We start from the raw sequence: 22,717 nt of genomic DNA, 5'->3' as shown, positions 1-22,717 counted from the left end.
AGATGGGAATATATATATAAGGCTTACAAGATCCACTCCTCCGGACGATGTGGGATGTTACAATTCATCCCCCTTAGGGGTCCGACATCCTTATTGACACACTTCCGGCCAGGGAGCGGCTCTGATACCAAATTGTCACATCCCAGCCCTGGCCCCCACCACATCCCCGACTCGACTCTACCGTAGCACGATATTGTTCACTTTGGGCCCCAATCATGCCCTCACGGTTTTGTTTCTGGGAACTCACACGAGAACTTCCCAATATGTCACCCATCATGGGATTGCTCTCGCGCAAACTTGCTTAACTTTGGAGTTCCGATAGAACCCAAAGCCAGCTTCCAAAAGGCCTCGTGCTAGGTAAATATGAGAATATACATATAAGGCTTACATGATCCACTCCCCCTGGCGATGTGGGATGTTACAGTTTGGATGAGGGAAATAAACTTGGAATTTGTTAAAAGTCGGAATTTATAAATTGACATGCACCAATTTCTTTATTTGGATTCATAAACATAGAAATTTAGAATTTCCACGTGGAAAAAAAAACTTGGAATTTGGAACCTCCAATTTCCAAGTTTAAATTCTATGAAAATATATATCATTTTCTAATTTCTATGATTAAGAGTTTAAAAATAACAAATTCTGTATTTAATTCCATTATTCTTTAGATTAACAAAACAAGAAAATTCACAAATTCTAAAAAATAAAATCTCATCATTTCAATCTCTATCATTTTACATTTCTTTAATAATTTTAAATTTCTTTCGCCAAACATATTGTTACCGTACTACCCGACACATACATATAAAGAAGAGCAAAGACTCTTCCCTCCTCGACTAGCTTCTGGTGATCGCCATTTTGCACTTCTCTTACTGCAAGCCTTTACTCTCCCTCTCCCTCTCCCTCTCCCTCTCCCTCTCTCACTTTCTCTCTCGTACCTTTCTGTGAGGTATTTCCATATCTCATTCTGCAGCTTCATTCAACCATGACAGTCGTGACGCCTGCCCCTATTGATGTATGACTCTCTCTCCTCTCTATCTAAGTATACATGCATCTATGTGTTTGGTGTTTGCCGATATCAGAGGTTTGGTTTTTGGTTCAAATTTGTATGTATTTCCTAAGATTATTGTAATTGGGTTTTTTTTTTTCCAGAACTAAAATTGAAATTTGGGGTTGTTTAGGGCTTTGGTTTCCAAATTTCTGTAATATGGTTATAATTCTCTCCATTGCTGTTTGAAATTTAGGGTTTTGTTGGAAATAGTAATAAGGGTTTGCTTTTGGTAAATGCTCAGAATTCTTCGTCACCCTTGTGTTTTTGTTTCAGCAACCAGAGGACGAGGAGATGCTTGTCCCGCATTCGGATTTGCCTGAAAACAATCACCAACCCATGGAAGGTATTATGATCCTTACAGCATGTCCATTCCCTGTAATTTTAGTGTTACTTGTATCTTACAAGTGGTTGTCTTCACTAGGATTATTTTTTTTTGCATTTGAAAGCAAACTCTAGGAAGTTCTCATACAGTGTCCATTGAAAAAGATCATATATACATGTTCTGCACAGTTGGATACTGAAATAGATCCTTTGAGTTTAATATTTTAGTTTTCTGGCAGTACTGTTATTTTAGTTGTCCGTTCAACAACTAACAGCAAGAAAATTTTGTAACATATTTATGTTTCATTTTTGTTTCTTTGCATATTAGTCGTTGCACAACCTGAAACTGCTAATAATGTGGAGAACCAGCCCGTGGAGGATCCTCCATCATCAAGATTCACATGGAGAGTTGACAACTTTACTAGGATGAATACAAAGAAGTATTATTCAGATGTATTTGTTGTTGGCGGCTATAAATGGTAATGGTCATCTTCTCTATTTTATTTTTTTTTTTTACATCTTCACTTTGCTGTGATACATTCCTCTTTGACATGTTCCTCTTTGCTTTGCTTTGCTTTGGCAGGCGCGTGCTTATTTTTCCTAAGGGAAACAATGTGGATCATTTGTCTATGTATTTGGATGTTGCGGATTCTTCATGTTTGCCATATGGGTGGAGTAGATATGCACAGTTTAGCTTGGGGGTTATCAATCAAATTCATAACAAGTATTCAGTACGAAAAGGTAACTCCTCGGATATATATTCTTCTAATCTTCCAATGCTCATTAAATTTCGGATTGGAGCATTTGGCAATATAAGAATTTCCGGACTTAATCCATGATGTTGGGTGTGATTCTCTATCTATCATAACGTGTGTGCATTTAAATGTGGAAATCAGGAATGTTGCAAATAATGGTTTCTTATGTTGATGAAAATAAGTAGATTTGCTAGGAAAGAAAATCGTTCATGGTTCATTACAAGTATCAGAGCCCAATGAATTCAGTGGAGGACTTGGTTGTAAGGAGTGCATTATGTAATAGGGAAATTCAGAATGTAGATGTGTTTGGCCTTTCGGTTTGCTTCTGGTACTTAAGCTTCAGCTCATGTGATCTAGAAATTCAATAGTTATGTTTAGGCTTGTATTAGTTGGAGTTGTTTCGAAAACCAAAATTTTACCAATTCCGTAAGCCGGTGCTGACATTTTGTATACTTACAGACAGAAACCTGCAGAATTAAACAAAAATGTGCATATAGATTTCAATTAACTGAGCGCAGTGGCATTCTAGGATTCTTCAGCCAACCCCACTTTGGGATAAGGCTTTGTTGTTGTTGTGCATATAAATTTCAACTTACTGTATTTGTGTGATACAGACACACAGCACCAGTTCAATGCGCGAGAAAGTGATTGGGGTTTTACATCCTTCATGCCTCTTAGTGAACTTTACGATCCCAGTAGAGGGTATCTTGTGAATGATACACTTATAGTTGAAGCCGAGGTTCTTGTTCGTAGGGTTGTAGATTACTGGACATATGACTCAAAAAAGGAGACAGGTTATGTGGGGCTTAAGAACCAAGGAGCAACGTGCTACATGAACTCTCTTCTCCAGACTCTGTATCATATTCCTTATTTCAGAAAGGTTAGCGGCTGCCGACATTTTTCTTCTCCCTCATGCTAACTTGTTTGTTTAGAGATCTGAGGAAAACAATTTCTTGGATTATATATTTCAGGCTGTTTACCATATGCCCACAACTGAGAATGATTTGCCATCGCAAAGCATACCATTGGCTCTGCAGAGTCTATTTTACAAGCTCCAGTACAGTGACAATAGTGTGGCGACCAAAGAGCTTACAAAGTCTTTTGGATGGGACACATATGATTCATTTATGCAGCATGATGTGCAAGAACTCAATAGAGTTTTGTGTGAAAAACTTGAGCACAAAATGAAGGTAAAATTCTAACTAAACTTAGTTTGATAAATTTGAAAATCTTATGAATTGGAAGCTCTGGATACTTAATGAAAAGTACACCAGGGAACTGTTGTAGAGGGAACTATACAGAAGTTATTCGAAGGACACCATATGAACTACATTGAATGCATCAACGTGGACTACAAATCTACAAGAAAGGAATCATTTTATGGTACTTTGTTGTTTATGTTTTGCGCTCTCCCATGTTATGCTCCTTTTGCATAACATTTTTTAATATGTGCCTGGCAGACCTTCAACTTGATGTCAAGGGCTGTCGTGATGTTTATGCTTCTTTTGATAAGTATGTTGAAGTGGAACGTCTTGAGGGTGATAACAAGTATCATGCTGAACAGTATGGATTACAGGTTGGTAGCTCTATTAAATTTTCAGGGTGTAGATAATTTGGACAATTTTGCATGAAATTCTGTGGGACTTATCTGCTTGCTAATTTGAGAAAATTTTAGATAATTCGTTGCTTTGGAGCGTTAAACTTATTTCTGTTGACTAAGCTTCTGAGCAGCTCACTTTTGCTTGCTCCTTGCATTGATCAAGATTGCAGGATGCTATTTTTGCAATGCCATCCGTGCCTTTTTATTTCGAATTTTAGTTTTGTGTCTTAGGACACTTTTGGCCCCAATGTAAACAAATAAACCTGATATCTTGGGTGGAGACAAATTAACTTGAGGCAGTCAAGGTAAAAATGATTGCAAATTAGATGGTGGCTAGCTTTTTTTTTTCTTCAACTTATCGAACCATTGCTTTTGCAAGGCATTTTCAACCCAAACAAGAGAAGAAAATTATAAAAAGCAAAGTCGCAAGGGTTGGGCATTCACAGGCCCTTCAAATTGATGAATAAGATTGAGGCGTGGTAAAATAGGTGTTACAACTGAGGGAGGGGAAGAAATAGGTTGGCAGTTGTTAAACTTAATTTCCTGAATGCTGGAATGGATAGTCTACACAATCCAAGTTCATAAACCTTCAGGATTTTGGAAATATGATGAGTTATTTTATTATGAGAAAGAAAAAAGAAAGAAGAAGAAAATAGTGGATTGTTCTTCTCAGCTGCAAGGGGATAAAACAAATTCAGAAGTATGGTTTATCTGATTTGGTTGGGATCTGAAGGTTGAGGCAAGAGATACAAGTTGCTGCCCATCGACAGATCTTTCTAAAGGACACAGTTTAAAGTGAGGTTTTGGGAAAGACAGATGGATTGAGGATACAGAGTTTTGTTCGTTATATCTGCATCTGTACAGGTAATCACAATTTCATATCTATTCCAAGAATGTGTGTCAGTTCTTTCCTTTGCCTTTAAGTTGGGATTTTGGGTTTCAAAGGAATCTGAATGATCAAGAAGCAGAGTTGTCGCTGTTGTCAACTCTAGGACCAGTCTCCCTCATCCCTCATAAAGCAAAATTGGAGAGTTTGGAAGTTGGAGCATTCTGTAACGTTTTCTTCTAAGTCACTCAATACACGTTGGATATCTCGGCTCCGTCTCTTCTACTGAAATTTTGGAACTTTGGATCATTTGTTGTTGCCCTGTCCTGTGGCTTTTTCTTTGTGGGCTTGGTTAATTGAGGAGGCTGGGTTATGCTGGTCCATTCCAATGTCGTCTAATAAGTTATTATGTGAAAAGCTTTGAAAAGGGGGTTTAGTGCTGTGAATTTTTCCAGTGGTACGTGGAGATAAGAAAAGCAGAAATTTTGTGGATATTGTGAGGAGGTGGAATGCTTATGGGAAAGGGCATGCTGTTGGGCATCTTTGTGAGTGCGTGTAGCTTTGGAATTTAAAGAGAGCTCGTTTTCTGTTATTTTTCAAATTGGAAAGCCTCTATCTTGTAATTATTTGTTTTATGCTGTTTCTCAGAAATGGAAAAGCCTGTCTTGTAATTTAGAGAGATCTCGTTTTCTGTTGTATTGTTTTAATCTGAAATAAAAGTTTGGTTCTTTTTAAAACAAAATGTTTGAATAATGAGGCAGAACAAAGTTTGAATAGCCTAGTTGTACATGATATTAGGGGTGTTCAAAAGAAACTGACGGTCTTTTCAAACAAGTTGCTGCGTAAATTCAGTAGAAGTTGTAAAAGTGGATCTTATCTTAGAAAGTTGTAAAAACTTATATAAATGATTTGGTGGGTAGATTTAAGCATCAATATTTACGTTCAATTTTTTCTTTTCCTTGGCTTCTTCCTCTTGCCTACCTCTCTCCTATTTATTGTTCCTCTCTCTCTTTCCCATGCTAAATCTACCTTTGTCTTTTGTTTTGCGGAGGGATTGTAATGTCCCAATTCTAATAGTTGGTTTGCTTCAGCCACAAGTGTGATTATTTCTTCAGTTTGTTGCATTTTGTTTTTGGCTGTCTGTCATAAGAAAAACTATTGTTTTATTGGCTTATATTTGTTGGATGATCATTTTGGACGTTGTGGGATCTTTTCAGGATGCCAAGAAAGGTGTTCTGTTCATTGACTTCCCCCCTGTGCTTCAACTTCAACTGAAACGATTTGAGTATGACTTCATGCGGGACACAATGGTGAAGGTTGGAATTCAATAAGGGGAAAAAATTGATATAACATGCCATAATGACTGTTATTTGTGCATGATTAGTTTGTTACCATGAATTTCACTATAGTTTGTCCATCACAATTGTGTCCAAATGATTGTTTGAAAATGAAGATGGGAAACTGTTGTTTGTATTTAATGATCCATTTATTCGCAATCAGAGTATATTTACTTGATAAGTTGTGGTCAGTATGAATGCTGAGGAAAGAATACAAAAGAGAGTAAATTTAGACTGAAAGTTCAGTTGCAGTCAATTAAACCAGTTTTAATCAAAGTTTAGACAAAAAAGGGTAAGGACCCATGTTGTGTTTGCTTTAAAGTTGTCCTTATGATTTGCATGTCCTGTGATCTGGCCATTAATGGTTCTATTATCAGACATTTGACTTGAATGACCTGTTTATTAGACTGGTCTGTCATATATAGCGCCTTTCTAACCATCCATTCATAATTTATTCCAGATGAGATTGGAGTGATGTGATTAGCATTTGATTACATAAGACTGATAAACTGCATTTCTTTACTCGACATTAAATATAGTTCTTGATGGTCTCATTGTGTAGATTAATGATCGTTATGAGTTCCCTTTACAACTTGACCTTGATCGAGAGAATGGAAAATATTTATCGCCTGAAGCTGATAGGAGCGTTCGCAACCTTTACACACTTCACAGGTACGTTTTCAGCACCATTCTTATTTGTCATGTATCGGAGGCCACTTTGTTTAGTTAAATCTCTTAGGGAAGCTTTCTGGTGATCCCTTTCATGTGATAATAATAGTTATGAGGTTCACTTACTGGTGCTTGATATAGTTGGGGAAGGATTCTATGTAGCTCTTGTTATTGAAAGAATTCTAAATTCCTCATGCATGCTTTGTAGGAAACCCCTTTGCTCTTTTAGCTGCATCTCCTTTTTCTGGACAGAAACATTTTTGTCCTTTAAGGAATCTTGGTAGGGTGCCAAAATTTCTGCTGTGAGGATATTTTGGTCGACGTTACTATCTGATAGTGATGCTGAATTTCACTTTTGTTGCACATTGTTTGTAAGGAAATAAATTGGTATCGAACTCGCCAGCCACAAGATTCATAGTACTAAGAGAGATACAAATTTGATATGTAAAACCCACATTTACATCTCATTTTACATTTCCGGGAGGTGTAGTGTTAGTTTTACTCCAATGGGAGAGATGTGAAATTTGGAATTTCATTCATTGTTCGCTCTTTGATTGGCTGGGCGACCTCCAAAAGATGTAAATTTACATTTTTATTTACATCTTCTGGGGAATATGGATATTTGACATCCCTCCATTGGAGTGTTTTCAAGCCAACCAAAAAATGTAAATATCAATTTCAAGGCATTTTGCATCTTCCATTGGTGATGCTCTAAGTGGCCGTGTTCCTTTAGTTGTTATGATGTTATATGTATGTACAGGTTTCATTTTATATCTGTGGTGTGCATTCCTATTCTATTTTCTTCTTCTTCACCTTTAGTTGTTATGATGTTATATGTATGTACACGTTTCATTTTATATATGTTGTGTGCTTTCCTATTCTATTTTCTTCTTCTTGCTTGCTTTTTCCCTGTCTTGTACTGCTCATTCACCTATAATGTTTTTTTCTTACAAAAAAGAGTAAATTGTAGCAATGGTCCCTCAACTTTAATCAAATTGGAGCAATGGTCCCTCAACTAAAAATCCATTACCATTGGTCACTCAACTCATCAAAACGTGCAGCTATGGTCCTTTTCGTCAACTTCATCAGAATTTTGTCAAAATGAGTTATGTTGGAAAGACCATTGCTGCAATTGAGTTAAAGTTGAGGGACCATTTCTCCAATTGGGTTAAAGTTGAGGGACCATTGGTAATCGATTTTTAGTTGAGGGACCATTACTCCAATTTACTCTACAAAAAATTATTGTTGTGGAATAAACAAACACTCTTAAGGCATTTTTATGTCTCCCTTAGACACAGGATGACCATGTTTTGATCTCTCTATAAAAGAATTAGTTTCGATTTGTAGTTAATCTTTCTATTGTACTTACCCATTTTATGGTTGTTTACAGTGTTTTGGTGCATAGTGGTGGGGTGCACGGTGGACACTATTATGCCTTTATCAGGCCAACACTTTCTGATCAGTGGTATGTCACAGTTCTGTATCCATCTCTCAAGTGTGCACACATGTTTTGCTTGTCTGGAAAACTCATGATTGATTCTCATCACCTTGCTGCATCAACCCCCTAGTTTGGTTTTCATATTGTTTGTTTGAAGCCAGAATTTCTAGAAGCACACATGTACAAATATGCCTATATACTTTACGTTTTAAATTTGATCAACTTCTTTCCTAGCATCATGAGGACCCTTTTCTGCATTTGTCTTTTCAGAAGAGACAATTTTATTGCCTATAAACAGTAGAAATCCAAATTTCAAAATTGGGAGTGGACCACTTCAGAAAAGCTGGAAAAAAAAAAAAAAAAAAAAAAAAAAAAAACAAGAAGCTTATCTAATACAAAAGGGACCTTATATGTGAATTCTTTGAATCTTAAGGCAATTAATGACTCACTACAGTTGTATTGTCAACCTTTCTGGGTGAACTGTAGTTTGATTTTTAGCAGTGTCTATCTCCATCTATATGAAGATGGATGTGGTTGTAACTTTTATATAGCAATCTATCTATATGAGTATAACTAAGCATACCACCTTCATATCAATCTCCTCGATAAGTGGCAACCACACTCACATTCACTTTCAGTGTGCCACAATAAGGTAATTATAACATAGTAAATGACCATGCCATATGGATGTTTTGAGGCCTTGTGTCATAATAGGCACCTCAGTGGGTATGTTTCTGTGCCAATTCTGTTTCCCAAGTTTTATGCTAATTCTAGACATTTGATTGAATTTTGAGAAATGCTGGGAAAGCAAGGAACTGAAGTTGCTACTATCTTCAATCAAGCACCCTTTATTTCACATGTCATTAAGAATGTGGTTCACAGGTATAAATTCGATGATGAGAGGGTAACAAAAGAAGATATAAAGAGGGCACTAGAGGAGCAGTATGGTGGTGAGGAAGAGGTATGCTTTTCCATTTTCTGCCTGCGATATTGAATCAATGTTTATACTTTTTAAGTTTTTTTTTCTTTTTTTCATAATTTGCTTATTGTTTTACAGTTACCGCAGGCAAACCCTGGGTTTAATAACACTCCTTTCAAATTTACTAAATATTCAAATGCATACATGCTGGTGTACATTCGGGAAAGTGACAGAGATAAAATAATCTGCAATGTGGATGAAAGGGACATTGCTGAACATCTTAGGGTGAGATCCTGTTCTTAAGGCCAAGTTTTAGGGTATTTTATTCATTTTTAAGAAATTGGATGTGTGGCTTCTCCATTTGACGATGTATTTGAAAGAACCTCTGAACAATGCTTATCTCAATTATCCTGTTGTTTGAGATCAAATTCCCATAATGATCCAAGTGAAGTTCTACTTGAACTTGGAATCAGAAATAAATGAGATACAAATAAGGTCATGCTTTGCTTGTTTGTTTCATACATTTGGCACATCAACTGCTTTGTAGACAAACTTGCTTAATTTATGAGTTACTTATATACAAATGAAAACAAATACACTTTTGCCTTACGGGAGATAAGTTCTAAATAAATTCATTTGACTTGTGTCAGGAGAGGTTAAAAAAAGAACAAGAAGAAAAGGAGCACAAGAAGAAAGAAAAGGCAGAGGCACACCTGTATACTATTATAAAGGTTGGGGTTTAGCTGTTAATGTCTCCCTTATTAACAAGTGACTTTAATGGTCAATTTGTACAAGTTTCTAGTTTGAATATGCTTAAGAGGTATATGAATCGTCTAGGTTGCCAGGGATGAGAACCTCATGGAGCAAATTGGGAAGGATATTTATTTTGATCTTGTGGATCATGACAAAGTTAGAAGTTTTCGTATTCAGAAGCAGACCCCTTTTAACCTTTTTAAGGTACAATTCAGAAGGTGCTTGTTGCACCTGATTTCAAACCTTTTTTTTTCTTCTATCAATAAGAAAAAAAACTTTCTTGTCCCGCTGGTATCCAACTATCCATATTGTCTGCTAAATACGTTATGGCATTAATGGTTGCTTATGTCCTCTTTCGTTTTGCAAGATATTAGTTAGTGTATTAAAACTCGAAAGGCTAGAGTTATTGCTTTACTTGTCAATAGTTCTCCTTTTTTCTTAAAGAAAATAAGTTATTTTTCCCCCCTTTGTAGGTTGGATGTAAGGTAGAAGCAGAGGATAGAACTCTAGATGCTTTCAAGTCCTCTTACATTGTCTAATAACAGTTAACTGACCTGTGTGTGTCATTGTTTTTTTCATTTGTACAGTTACGGTTTAGTAACTGTAACCATTCTACACAAGCAGAAGTACACACACAAAGAGGAATATATTTTATATATGTATATATATATGGTTTAGGATCTGGGGACACATGCTTTAAACACACATTTTGAAGCCCATTTTGTAGGGCCCACCTTGTAATGTACTTTAATGATCCAAACCATCTGTGTTTTAGATCATCCTTGCAGAAAATTAGACAAATCCAAAACCATTAAGACATTCATTTGTAATGAAGAAAATGCAAAAATACAGTTCTACAAGAAATATAGCAGAATCAGACGCTGTGGAACTGTTTGAATTCAAGGATACTGGAAAAAACAAGAAACTATTAAAGTACAGTAGAAGGAAAAGGCCGGCTTGCGTATCAGTCAAACATGAGGCACAAAATCAAACGTCCAAATTTATGTCAAATATGAAAGTTTCTTTGGTTCCTCTGAAAAGGTCTTTATTTCATGAAATGAAAACTGGGAAAGTTAAAGTTAACAAGATTGTGGGTGGAAACAAGGGAGACAAGAAATTTCAAATGGGCATAATCAGATTTAATGAAGATAATTAGCTGGAATGTTAGAGGATTGGGAAGTAGGCAGAAGAGGTTGATTTTGAAACAGCAGTTCCGACGCTTAATGCCCGATATCATTATCTTACAAGAAACTAAGAAAGCATCAATCGATAGGAGGCTTGTGGCTAGTGTTTGGGGAAGTAGATTTAAAGAGTAGAATTATGCTCCTGCACAAGGAAGTTCCGGGGGTATAGCTGTGATTTGGAACACCAAACACATCTCAGTTATTGAATCTTTGGTTGGAGCTTTCTCTGTCTCCATAAAAATTAAGGCCCTCAACGAGTTGGAATGGTGGTTATCAGGTGTTTATGGTCCTTGCAAAAATAGAGACCGAAGGGAGTTCTGGGAAGAATTGGCTGGCCTTTACGGCCTTTGCGGACCAAGATGGTGTGTAGGAGGAGATTTTAACGTGGTGAGATTTGTAAATGAGAAATCAAACGGGGGAAGGATGACTACAAGCATGAGGAATTTTAATGATTTCATCCGAGATACAAAACTCAAGGATTTGGAATTGCTTAACGCTCAATATACTTGGTCAAACCTCAGAGAAGAACCTGTGTGTCGAAGTTTAGACAAATTTATGTTCTCTGTAGGTTGTGAAGAGATTTTTCCAGAGGTAAGACAAATGGCTTTGGCAAGGGTCATTTCTGATCATTGCCCAATCCAGCTAGATACCAACAAGGTGAAATGGGGGCCAAGTCCTTTCAGATTCAAAAACATGTGGCTACAACACCCAGATTTCAGGAACGAGTTCAAACAATGGTGGCAATCTGAGCAGGTGGAAGGTTGGGAGGGTTATAAGTTTCTAATCAAATTAAAAGCCATAAAAAAAAAAAAGATGCAAAGATGGAGTAAGGAGAGTTTCGGTGATGTCGAGAACGACATTAAAGAAGCTGAGACCAGCTTAGAGGAGTTAGATAGGAGAGAGGGGATGGAAGGGCTAGATGTTGCTGCTAGAAGTAAGAGGGAAGAGCTACTTTTCCTTGTGGAAGATATGGCTTACAAGGAAGAAGTGAAGTGGAGGCAAAGAGGTAAAGTGGAATGGGCTAAAGAAGGGGACGGTAATACTAAATTTTTCCATCGAATTGCAAGCGGGAGAAGGAAGAGAAACTATATAGAAAGGTTGGAAGCGGATGTCGGGGGAGTGATACAGGATGCGGAAGAGATAGAACAACATATTGTCAACTTCTTCAGGTCCCTGTTTAGCAGCAACGAAGAGGCTTGTTGGGGCCTGGAAGGCATCAATGGGCCTCAATAAGCGAATCTGAGGCAGCTTGGCTTGAGAGGCCTTTTGAGGAATTGGAAGTTCAAAGAGCAGTTTTTGATTGTGGAACGGATAAATCGCCAGGACCAGATGGCTATTCTTTGCAAATGTTTCAACATTGTTGGGATATCTTGAAAGCGGATATTTTGAAGGTCATGGAGGAGTTCTTTGAGACAGGGATAATAAATGTGGTGACAAATGAAACTTTTATTTGTCTAATTCTGAAAAGTCAGACTCTTTGAAAGTGACGGACTATAGGCCTATAAGTCTAGTTACTGGTTTGTACAAAATTATGGCGAAAACCCTGGCTTCAAGATTGAGGGAGGTCTTGGGCAGCACAATCTCTCCACATCAAGGAGTGTTTGTTAAGGGTTGACAAATTTTGGATGCTGTCCTTATTGCAAATGAAGTGGTAGAAAAGGTGAGGCAGAAGAAAGAGGAGGGATTGGTGTTCAAAATCGATTTTGGAAAGGTTTATGATCATGTCGAGTGGAGATTTTTGGACGAAGTCTTACAAAGAAAAGGCTTTGGCAATAGATGGAGGAAATGGGTGCAGGGATGCTTAAGTTCTGCAAATTTCTCCGTTTTGATCAATGGGAGGCCTAGGGGAAAATTTCAAGCTTCAAGAGTTCTGAGACAAGGCGACCCACTGTCACCTTTTCTTTTTACCTTAGTAGTTGATGTCTTGAGTAGATTAATGGAGAAGGCTCAAGAAAATCATCTGATCAAAGGTTTATGCATTGGGCAAGAAAAGGTGGAGATTTCTCATCTTCAATTTGCAGATGACACCATTTTCTTCTTGGAGGAAGATGAGGAAGTTTGGAACAATTTATTAGAGGTCCTCAATTTATTCTGTACCGTTTCAGGATTGAAAATCAACAAAGCTAAGTGTTATTTGGCTGGAATAAACTCAGATTGTGAGAAATTAAAAAGGTTGGCAGATTCTTGGGGTTGTGAGGTGGGTAATTGGCCAATAAAGTATTTGGGACTCCCTCTTGGGGGTAGGCCAAGAGCACTTAAGTTTTGGGATCCAGTGGTAGAAAAGATGGAAAAAAGACTTAAAAGTTGGAAGAAGGCCTTCTTATCCAGAGGAGGTAGATTAACTTTGATTCAATCTGTTTTGGGAAGCTTGCCGATCTACTACATGTCCTTGTTCAAAATTCCTTGCGGGGGTGATTGAATGCCTAGAAAAACTAATGAAAGGGTTTCTTTGGGAAGGTGTGGAGGAAGGAAAGAAAGGCCACCTGGTAAAATGGGAGATAGTTATTAAAAGTAAAGAGGAAGGAGGTTTAGGTGTGGGGAATTTGAGGAATCGGAATGAAGCCTTACTGGCTAAGTGGTTGTGGAGATTCCCAAAGGAACCACATTCTCTCTGGCACAAGGTGATAAGAAGCAAGTATGGGCTGCATAATAACGGATGGAACGCAAATCCTACGCTGAGGGGTTCATGTCGTAGCCCCTGGAAAGATATTTTGTGTGGTTCTCATTTGTTTCTTCAATTTTGCAAGTTTGAGGTGGGCAACGGGGAGAGGGTGAGATTTTGGGAGGATGGGTGGTTGGAAGGGGGACCATTGAAAGAGCAATTTCCTAGATTATTCTTGCTATCGAGATTGCACAATCAGAATATCTCAAGTTTTGCGGATCATTCTATCAATTCTTTGAGCTGGAATTTTGATTTCAGGAGAAATTTGAATGAGGCGGAGATAGAAGAGGCGGCTAGATTATTACAGAAAGTGGAAAATGTTCGCTTGGCTCAATCAAGAACGGATAACAGAAGGTGGAAACTGGACGCATCAGGACTGTTCACATGCAAATCCTATCGCTCTTTCTTGAGTAACAATGGGATTGTGCAACATTTTCCACCCTCTTCACAGATTTGGAAATCAAAAGTTCCTCCGAAGGTCAAAGTTTTTGTCTGGATTGTGGCTAATGGGAAGCTCAACGCTTGTGACCAAATTCAAAGGAGAAGCCCTTTTATTTGCTTCTGCCCCCATTGGTGCAGTTTGTGCAAAGCTAATGAGGAGAGTGTAAACCACATTTTTCTCCATTGTTCTTACTTGATTCAACTGTGGTGGAAATTGTTTCAGGAGGTTAGGTTAGTTGGGTCATTCCAAAGGGTTGTTTCGAGCTTCTAAGCACCAATTTTGAGGCCCTAGGAATTGGGAGGAATGCTAAAGCTTTGTGGGGTTGTCTGGTCTCGGCAGTTTTTTGGAACATTTGGTTGGAGCGTAACAAAAGAATTTTTGAGGATTATATTGGTGTGGGGGTAGAAGTACTTTGGGGAAGAGTAAGATTCTGGGCAGCCCTCTGGGCTTCAGTTTCAAATGATTTTAAAAATTACTCTCTTTCTCAGTTACTGTGGGATATGTTAGCAGCAGTAAAGTGATTTAGCTTTAGGTTTTGTTGTTGTAGCCAGATCCTCTTGAGAGATCTTCTTGTTTTTGTTCTTGGTGGATTTCTTATCCACTTCTGTGTATCTCTGTTCTTTTATAAAATGTTAGTTTCTTCTCAAAAAAAAAAAAAATTCCAACGGTCATACGGTTTTGGATTTGTGTGATTTTGGTAGACATGATCTTTGAGGTAGGACATAAAAGATGGACGTTTGGATTGTTTAAATACATTACGTAGTGGGCCTCACAAACACTTGTGTCAAAATGTGTGTCAGATGCGTCTCCACTATCCGGATCCTAACTAACTATATATACGTACGTACATGTATGTATGTATGTATGTCTGTATGTATGTGTGTGTGTGTGTGTGTGTGTGTATTATTGAGGGTCTGCACTATAGGGAATTAAAAGTAGTAAACATGACAATATTATGGCAACTGGCAAGTGAAGTGATAAATAGAGAACAAATGTATGATTAAATTTGGCGTTCATTCAATTGATAATCATTTGATGCTTTTGAGCACTAGATGACATTTATAGGTATACCAAAAGATATGTTCTATTTGTTTCTACCATGGATTTGGGACGGCAGGTCCTTGTTTTGTGTTTTTTTTTTTTTTATTTTTTATTTTTTTTGTATGATTTTGATTAAGTTTCATGGTGAGATATGGCTATTTATATTTTTCCTCCCAGTGGCTTAAATTTGATGCCATTGAGTAATTGTTAAACATATGATGCAGGGCTTAAATTTGTAGGAATCACTCCCAGTGGCTTTGCATGTAATTTTAGGTTTAGGTTGCAACACACAATCCTGATAGAAGCAAACCGATTTTCCTTCTGCTCAACCGGTGACTAAGTGCATCATGGTTTGGACTGCCAGATTTGATCCACGCTTAATTTTGTTGAACGGTCTTCAAATCCAGCGGTCCAAACACCGGTTGCATTGGTGACCAGTAGTACCCAAGAAATATTGGAAGGAAATTATACAGCTGTAAATTTATTCAATCTTCCAAAATCCTCTAAGGGATTACAGTTGGAAACTTATAGAACCTAAAAACCTAAGAAAACCCTAGGGTAACAAAAGTACTAAAATACGCCAAACTAAATAATATGAAATAACAAGAGTCCAGCAGAAAACCTAAGGGAAACCGTAGGTAACTAAAGTACCTCTAACTTTATCGCAAATATTCCTAATACAATGGCATCATCTGGGATGTGCCAAATTAGGCTTGAATGGTAGGTATGCTCGTCTGGGTTTTCTGGGCATACTCTGTTTTGAGAGTAAGGTGCTTAGCTGTTTTTAAATTTCTCTGACTATGATTGCTCAATTTGTATCCCGATTTTATTAAATTTCTGGTTTCCTGTTGAGATATAAAAATCAAAGGTATAAGTTTATGAAAATGGCAGCTAGGGCTCCCTTGCAGTTTTGTAGGTGGCTTTTTTGTTACATGGATTGTAGGTTAGGAAAACTTGTTGGTGAACCGGCTGGTAGCTCAGTGAAAAGTTTTGCTAGCAGATGAATCAAATTTCAATGAAACATTCCAAGGGATTTATGCCTTTTGCATAGTATTCTAAGTGGACTTCAAGGTATATAGCATATGGTGATTATATCCATTCTGAAATTTATTTAATTTATTATATATAAAAAAATAAAAAATAAAGCTGCTCCCAAAAAGATTTGTATAAGAAATGATTGATAACTAGGTACCTCCTCCAAATTCCGAATATGTATCACTGTCTTCACTTCCAATCTTGTGTTTTCTTTTTAGTGATGATGTGCTGCTTCCAATAACATGGATTGTGTTTCCTTGCTGCGCTTGTTAATTGCTTTCCATAATGATTAACTCAGGAGGAGGTTGCAAAAGAGTTTGGCATACCAGTGCATTTTCAGCGTTTTTGGCTGTGGGCAAAGCGTCAAAACCATACATATCGTCCTAACCGTCCATTGACGCCTATGGAGGAAACACAATCTGTACTTATCTTGTGCTGCTACTATTTTTATGTTTTAAAGTTTTTTTTTTTTCTTCTTTTTCTTCAATGTTTGTGGGACAGATGAAATTCATCTCCATATCCATTTGATGCCTACCATGCTCTTGATGATGCTTGCATGTACAAGCTAATGCTTTTTAGAGAGTGCGTTTTTTAAAATGGAAAAAAAGCTATAGTTTCTGTCTTTGACTTGTTGAAGCAGTTCTTTCATGTTGCATTACATCGGATGCCTTGCTATATTTTTTTTCTGTATAGAAGTCTTAATTCCATATTTGTGCACTATGTAGACTTATTGTTACACATGGTTGACTGGTGGTGAAGCCTGGCCAAGATTATATGATTTTTTTAGGCCACATTGTTTCAATGAGAATTGCTCCACATTGTTTCAATAAAAATGGTTGAACAATTAGTATGTCTTGGTTGGGAAAGGTTTTCCATGGAAAATTACAATTTTGAAGAAAATTAGTTTTTTATTTTTTGGAAACTCAGAAATATTCTTTCTATAGCATCAAGTAAAGAGTTTTTTGCTTTTGTATTTTTAAATGAAACATTTTCTGGAAATAGCTGATGTGTACAGTACAGTAATAAAGGCCACATGGATGACTTGACTTTGCTTTTTACATCATTAAACATAATCCAGAAAAGTGCTTTTTACATCAGTCTTTCTTTCATTGCATTGTAGGTTGGACAGTTGAGGGAGGTATCGAACAAGGTTCATAATGCAGAACTAAAGTTATTCTTAGAAGTAGAGCTTGGGCTGGTAATTGTACTTTACTGCTAAAGATTGTGTCATTCTTGTATGGAATGTTCTTTGTAGCATTTACCCAGATTTTCTGCATTTTTATTCAGGATTTACACCCTATTGCACCACCTGACAAGACAAAGGATGATATCCTGCTGTTCTTTAAGCTTTATGATCCAGAAAAAGAAGAATTACGGTACATTAATTTGGCATATTTGGGTTACTCTTACTCAATAAGTTACGGAAGAAGATGAAGTTTTATGTTTTTTGCTTATTTTCTCCATAATGTCAGATACGTTGGAAGACTTTTCGTGAAGAGTACTGGTAAGGCAGCTGAAATCTTGTCAAAATTAAATGAAATGGCTGGCTATGCTCCCGAGGAAGAGATTGACCTATATGAGGTTTGTATGCAATCACATCTTGTCTCAGCTCCTTGTGTCATTCTGTAGGCAACTTCTAGAACCACATGGTATATCTCCTTATGACAATGAAACTAGCAATTTAGCTAAGGATGGCACATTAGTCAGTTCACGACAGTAACCATGACTGGGTGAAGAAGTTTCTGATTGTCTCATAGCGATATGATTTGTTTGTCTCATCTACAAACAAGTACCCAAAACCTTGTGCCTTTACCGATTGAATCCAAGGTTCATGAGCCATAAGTTGAGTTTGTCTGGTGTAGAGCTGCCTGATTACTGGTCTCTGTTATTTACTAATTATTTATGTGGCGGTTGATTTATTTTGATTCTTTCTTTAGTGGTCAACCATGGTTTCTTACCAATGCTCTGATTCCCAGGAAATTAAGTTTGAGCCCAATGTCATGTGTGAACCCATCGATAAGAAGTTCACATTTCGTGCCTGCCAGGTATTTTCTAAATATTATCAGTGTTCATTAGTACTTTTGCTCGTCAATATTTGAACTTGTTGTCATTGTATGCAGCTTGAGGATGGAGACATTGTCTGCTTTCAGAAGCCAACTTCATTTGAAGGTGAACGTCTCCGCTATGATGATGTCCCATCTTTTCTGGAATATGTGCACAACCGTCAAGTAAGACTTCCTGAAACTTATACTTAATGTGTTGGAATTTGGAAACTACTATTCCTTTGGTGCTTTATTTTAATTGGTAGTCATATGAGAACAGACTTTTGGTATAGCTGTGAGACTCTTACTGAAGCTTGATCTCATGCTGGTCCTGTTACTAGAAAAAGGATGTAAAAGACATGCTTGTTTTCTGGATGATTGATTTGTTTCACCCCACCCATATAAGAAGTTAACTGTGGTAAACTGTGGGTGCTGTACCGTCATCATGTATAATAAGATGGAATAGTCATGTTTTCTAATTTCTGGGTAGACTTTTATACTGTAGATTACTAGACCTTGTTCTCTCATGACTATTGTGTCTGAATATCTAGTTGGTTCACCATAAATATTCTTGAGGAGCATTATTTCAGATAATGTATCCTATATCTCTATTATGTATGCTTGTGTTGGTGATATATTCTCATTGTCACAATTCTGTGAGTTCAGGAGGTAAGTATTGTGTATTTTAATAAAATTGTTTCTCATAAAAAAAGGTACCTTAGTTTGGCTAAGTCTTTATCATCTGATATGTCACAGGTTGTTCACTTCCGATCCCTTGAGAAACCCAAAGAAGAGGATTTCTCCCTTGAACTGTAAGCTACATTATTGTTGGTTAATGTTTATCTACATTATTTACAATACCAATGCATTTGTGTTGATTAACTGTCCTGTATATGATCTAAAAGTGATTTTGTCATTACAATCTCACGGGTTGTCGTATTGATTTTAAGGTCAAAACTCCATACCTATGATGATGTTGTGGAACGAGTAGCTCAACAACTTGGTTTGGATGATCCATCCAAACTTAGGCTTACACCGCACAACTGTTACTCACAACAACCCAAACCCCAGCCAATTAAGTATCGTGGGGTTGACCACTTGACTGATATGCTGGTCCACTACAATCAGGTGATAATTCCACATCCCTAGGGGATATTTATTTTAATACCTAGAACAAAACTCTTACAACAATCTATGACAGACTTCAGATATATTGTACTATGAAGTGTTGGACATCCCTCTGCCTGAATTACAAGGTTTGAAAACTCTGAAAGTCGCATTCCATCATGCTACTAAGGAAGAAGTGAGTACACCTACAAGTTCGTACAAAGTTATGGTTTGTTAGTTTTAATTATTTTCTGATATTTCTGTCTTTTACCAGGTGGTTATTCACACCATAAGACTGCCAAAACAGAGCACTGTTGGGGATGTAATTAATGATCTTAAAACTAAGGTGACATTTTTGGCTTGTTAATGTCACTATCATCCTATCCAGCCAATTGAAACTAACTATTTACTAGTAGTGTGTAGAACTTTTTGTTTTTTGGCCCACTTTTTTGTTGATCTTGTCAATGGTTTACTTTAATCGTTTATTTACTTAGTTTAATACCCTGAGTTTATGGCTCTAACTGGTGTATCCCATCTTGGAACAGGTTGAATTGTCTCATCCGGATGCAGAACTTAGGTTGCTTGAAGTTTTCTATCACAAGATCTACAAGGTATGAGCTTCATCTTCCAATAAAAACGCTCTGACTACCATACCTGTGAAGTAGATAAGAAAAAATTGATAGGTATTGGTCTGATTAATGGATTCTTTCTAAAGTAAATTATACAATACCATCGCAAAAATAGGGTTTTATTTGTAATGTATACAGTTTGTAAGAATACACTTTGAAAGTAATGTTTTCTATGTCCCTGCTGTGTGAGCTAAGTGTTAATTGGCTTGTTTTCTATATCTGTGCATTGTCAAATGTCTCTGCGATATTAATGTTTTCTATGTCCCTGCTATTTGAGCTAAGTGTTAATTGGCTTGTTTTCTATATCTGTGCATGTCAAATGTACAACATTGTGAATTCTGCGATAGGCATAGCTTTTTATCAAAATTTATATTTATCAAGTATTACAGGTACGGTGAGGACATAAAATCCAACCGTGAGTAAAATGAATCATGAGTCCACCACAAAAACCTAGGCCCTTTTTGTGTGGCATGACACTATTCTGTTAATTACCTTTTGGGCTTTCCGTGGTTCTGTGAGATATACCTTTCCTCTTTTCTAGTTCTTTTCTCAATCAAATGTTGATATAACTGGTTGGAAGAATGGGATTATTCACATTTGGGGGTTTTTATCCATTTTTCCATTTTCTATGGCCGTTAGAATGCTTATAAATACAAAGTTGATTTTTATTGTTATTGCTACTAATCAATCTTGCTGTAAAATATCTGCAGGTTTTTCCTCACAGTGAAAAGATTGAGAACATAAATGATCAATACTGGACATTACGAGCTGAAGAGGTCTATGTCTCTCTCTCTCTCATGCTTATGCTCTAAGAGGTCTTAATTCTAGCTATTGGTTGCGTTTTTTATGTTATGAGTGTCTAATCGATGTTTTTTTGTATCCTTTCAATTCATAGGTTCCTGAGGAAGAGAAAAATCTTGGTCCTAATGATCGTGTAATTCATGTTTACCATTTCACTAAAGACACAGCTCAAAACCAAATGGTAGTTGCAACTATTTAGTTTCACAGTTCTGCTATCCTCCAGATGTATGCTTGCCTTTCAAAAATGATTATCATATGAAGTTGTGTATCTTATATGCTCAAATTTTCCCTTTCCTAGCAAATTCAAAACTTTGGGGAACCTTTTTTCTTGGTCATACATGAAGGTGAAACTTTGGCTGAAATTAAAGCTCGAGTACAAAAGAAATTACAGGTTGCAGATGAGGAGTTCGCTAAGGTGCAACCTAAGTTATCATTATCATCATATTCACTTTTATAATTTTGTTAGAAAGATGGACATTCTCATAAGTTTTAAATGAAGAAATGGGATTTTTGTATTCTAATGATGAAACATCACTTTTTTTCCCTTTGCCAGTGGAAGTTTGCATTTCTTTCCCTAGGTCGCCCAGAATATCTTCAGGACTCGGACATTGTGTCTAGTCGGTTTCAGGTGTGAATTAGAAATAGCAAATCAGTGATACGGAAATCTTTAGAAATAGAAGTTTACATTATTACTTTCGTAGTATGTTTCTAATCTAAGATTTTATTTCCGTTGTTTTGTTTTTCATCTGCCATCCTATATAGAGAAGAGATGTCTATGGTGCTTGGGAACAATATCTTGGGCTGGAGCACTCTGACAGTGCTCCTAAAAGATCTTATGCAGCTAATCAGGTGAGTTGCATATTTCCATTTTGTTCGTCTTCCATGTGTCCATCTTTCTTTAAAAACAAGAATGGCATTGAAACTAGTAGATTATATTTTTGCTCAAATATATTTGTGGATAGGCTTGTATGTTGACGCGACTGCCATTTTTACAATTTGTGTTTTGCAGAATCGTCATACATTTGAAAAGCCAGTAAAAATTTACAACTAGGAAGTAGTTGGATGATTGAGCTTTTTGTCGTTCCAGAGATGCGTTGGGTAAATTCTTCACATCGTGTGGCTGTGAAGAGGGAATTGGTGAAAAGTGATTGTGCAGCCATCCAGTGATATTAACTTTTGAAAAGGCGTCTGGCAACGTTCGGTAGTCGAATTTGTTAGCTATATAATTCTTTATCCAGAGTGGTTGGGGACGACTCATTTCCTAAATCAGTGTCTTGAAGAAAAATCCCCTCTTGAGCTCGCTCAACTACAGTTTTGGACAGAGGTGCTTCGTCTTTGGGTGACGTGTGAATGGACTTCCATCATCAGTTCAATTCAATGTAAACTTTGACAGTAAGTAAACAAGATTTTTGAACTAGTTTTTTGCATGTTTTGCTTCGCGTTTCTGGTCGGTTTAGATAGCGAGATGGACGGGGTGGCGTATGGGTTGATTAGTCGGTTCCCGAACATGTTTCTAAACTTTTGTAAAAGAGATTTGCCAGGCGCTGCTATTGAATTGAGGGCAGTAAATGCACCTGCTTTTCGTGTTTCAGCAACAGCTTCTGTTTTGCTTGTAGCAACCTTTTCAGAATCCGGGAACCAACCTTCGTTTGTTGATCTATCCTCTAACCTTGCGTTTGAACGAGGGAGTTAAACTTGAAATTTAGACGAAATTTTCTCATTGTCGTCACCATCTCTTTCACTCTATTTATTTTAATTTCCTACTTACCAGGAAATATCCCTGTTTTTTTTTTTTTTTTTTTTGCAAAGCTTTGGGATTGTTCACCCAGAATGAAGATCGGGAGGGTAATAAGAAGAAAAGGGAAGCGTTCGCTTTGTAAACATCCTTCCACGGAGGATTTCAAGTCATCCTAGATGATTCTTGTTAGTTGAAGTGAAAAAAAATACACTCAAAAGAGAGGTGGAGAGAGGAAGGGACGCGGCGGTTTTGTGAAAACTCAAAAAGACCTCGGGGGTGTTAGTATAATTAATCTCTTACTAGTGGGTCCAACTATTACGATAAAACATTTTTAAAGTAATACTCTACAATGAAATAACCTTTTTAA

The 22,717-nt window shown here is 37.0% G+C and overlaps 1 protein-coding gene across 2 annotated transcripts; it reads left to right on the top strand.

Annotated features, from left to right (window-relative positions):
* Window positions 1-806: 806 nt before the first annotated feature.
* Window positions 807-22,203, top strand: LOC103448146 (ubiquitin C-terminal hydrolase 12-like). 2 transcript variants are annotated; one of them, XM_070807745.1, is made up of 32 exons: window positions 807-1,015; window positions 1,325-1,394; window positions 1,701-1,851; window positions 1,956-2,113; window positions 2,742-3,007; window positions 3,099-3,317; window positions 3,402-3,510; window positions 3,588-3,703; window positions 5,771-5,869; window positions 6,453-6,562; window positions 7,950-8,024; window positions 8,880-8,958; window positions 9,064-9,201; window positions 9,567-9,647; window positions 9,754-9,873; window positions 16,332-16,454; window positions 17,154-17,231; window positions 17,321-17,409; window positions 17,506-17,614; window positions 18,010-18,078; window positions 18,154-18,261; window positions 18,832-18,887; window positions 19,026-19,203; window positions 19,277-19,378; window positions 19,457-19,528; window positions 19,728-19,793; window positions 20,522-20,587; window positions 20,707-20,793; window positions 20,911-21,027; window positions 21,166-21,240; window positions 21,375-21,461; window positions 21,622-22,203. In XM_070807745.1, the coding sequence occupies exons 1-32, from the start codon at window positions 986-988 to the stop codon at window positions 21,661-21,663; spliced, it is 3,345 nt and encodes a 1,114-aa protein (XP_070663846.1). In that variant the 5' UTR covers window positions 807-985; the 3' UTR covers window positions 21,664-22,203. The 2 variants fall into 2 exon arrangements, with proteins under 2 accessions (XP_070663846.1, XP_070663845.1); XM_070807744.1 differs by having other exon boundaries at window positions 9,055-9,201.
* Window positions 22,204-22,717: the final 514 nt, after the last annotated feature.

The sequence above is a fragment of the Malus domestica genome, chromosome 11, assembly GCF_042453785.1.
Source record: "Malus domestica chromosome 11, GDT2T_hap1".
Classification (NCBI taxonomy): Eukaryota; Viridiplantae; Streptophyta; class Magnoliopsida; order Rosales; family Rosaceae; genus Malus; species Malus domestica.
The sequence above is the reverse complement of the archived record's forward strand: the minus strand, read 5'-3'. Positions and strand labels throughout refer to the sequence as shown.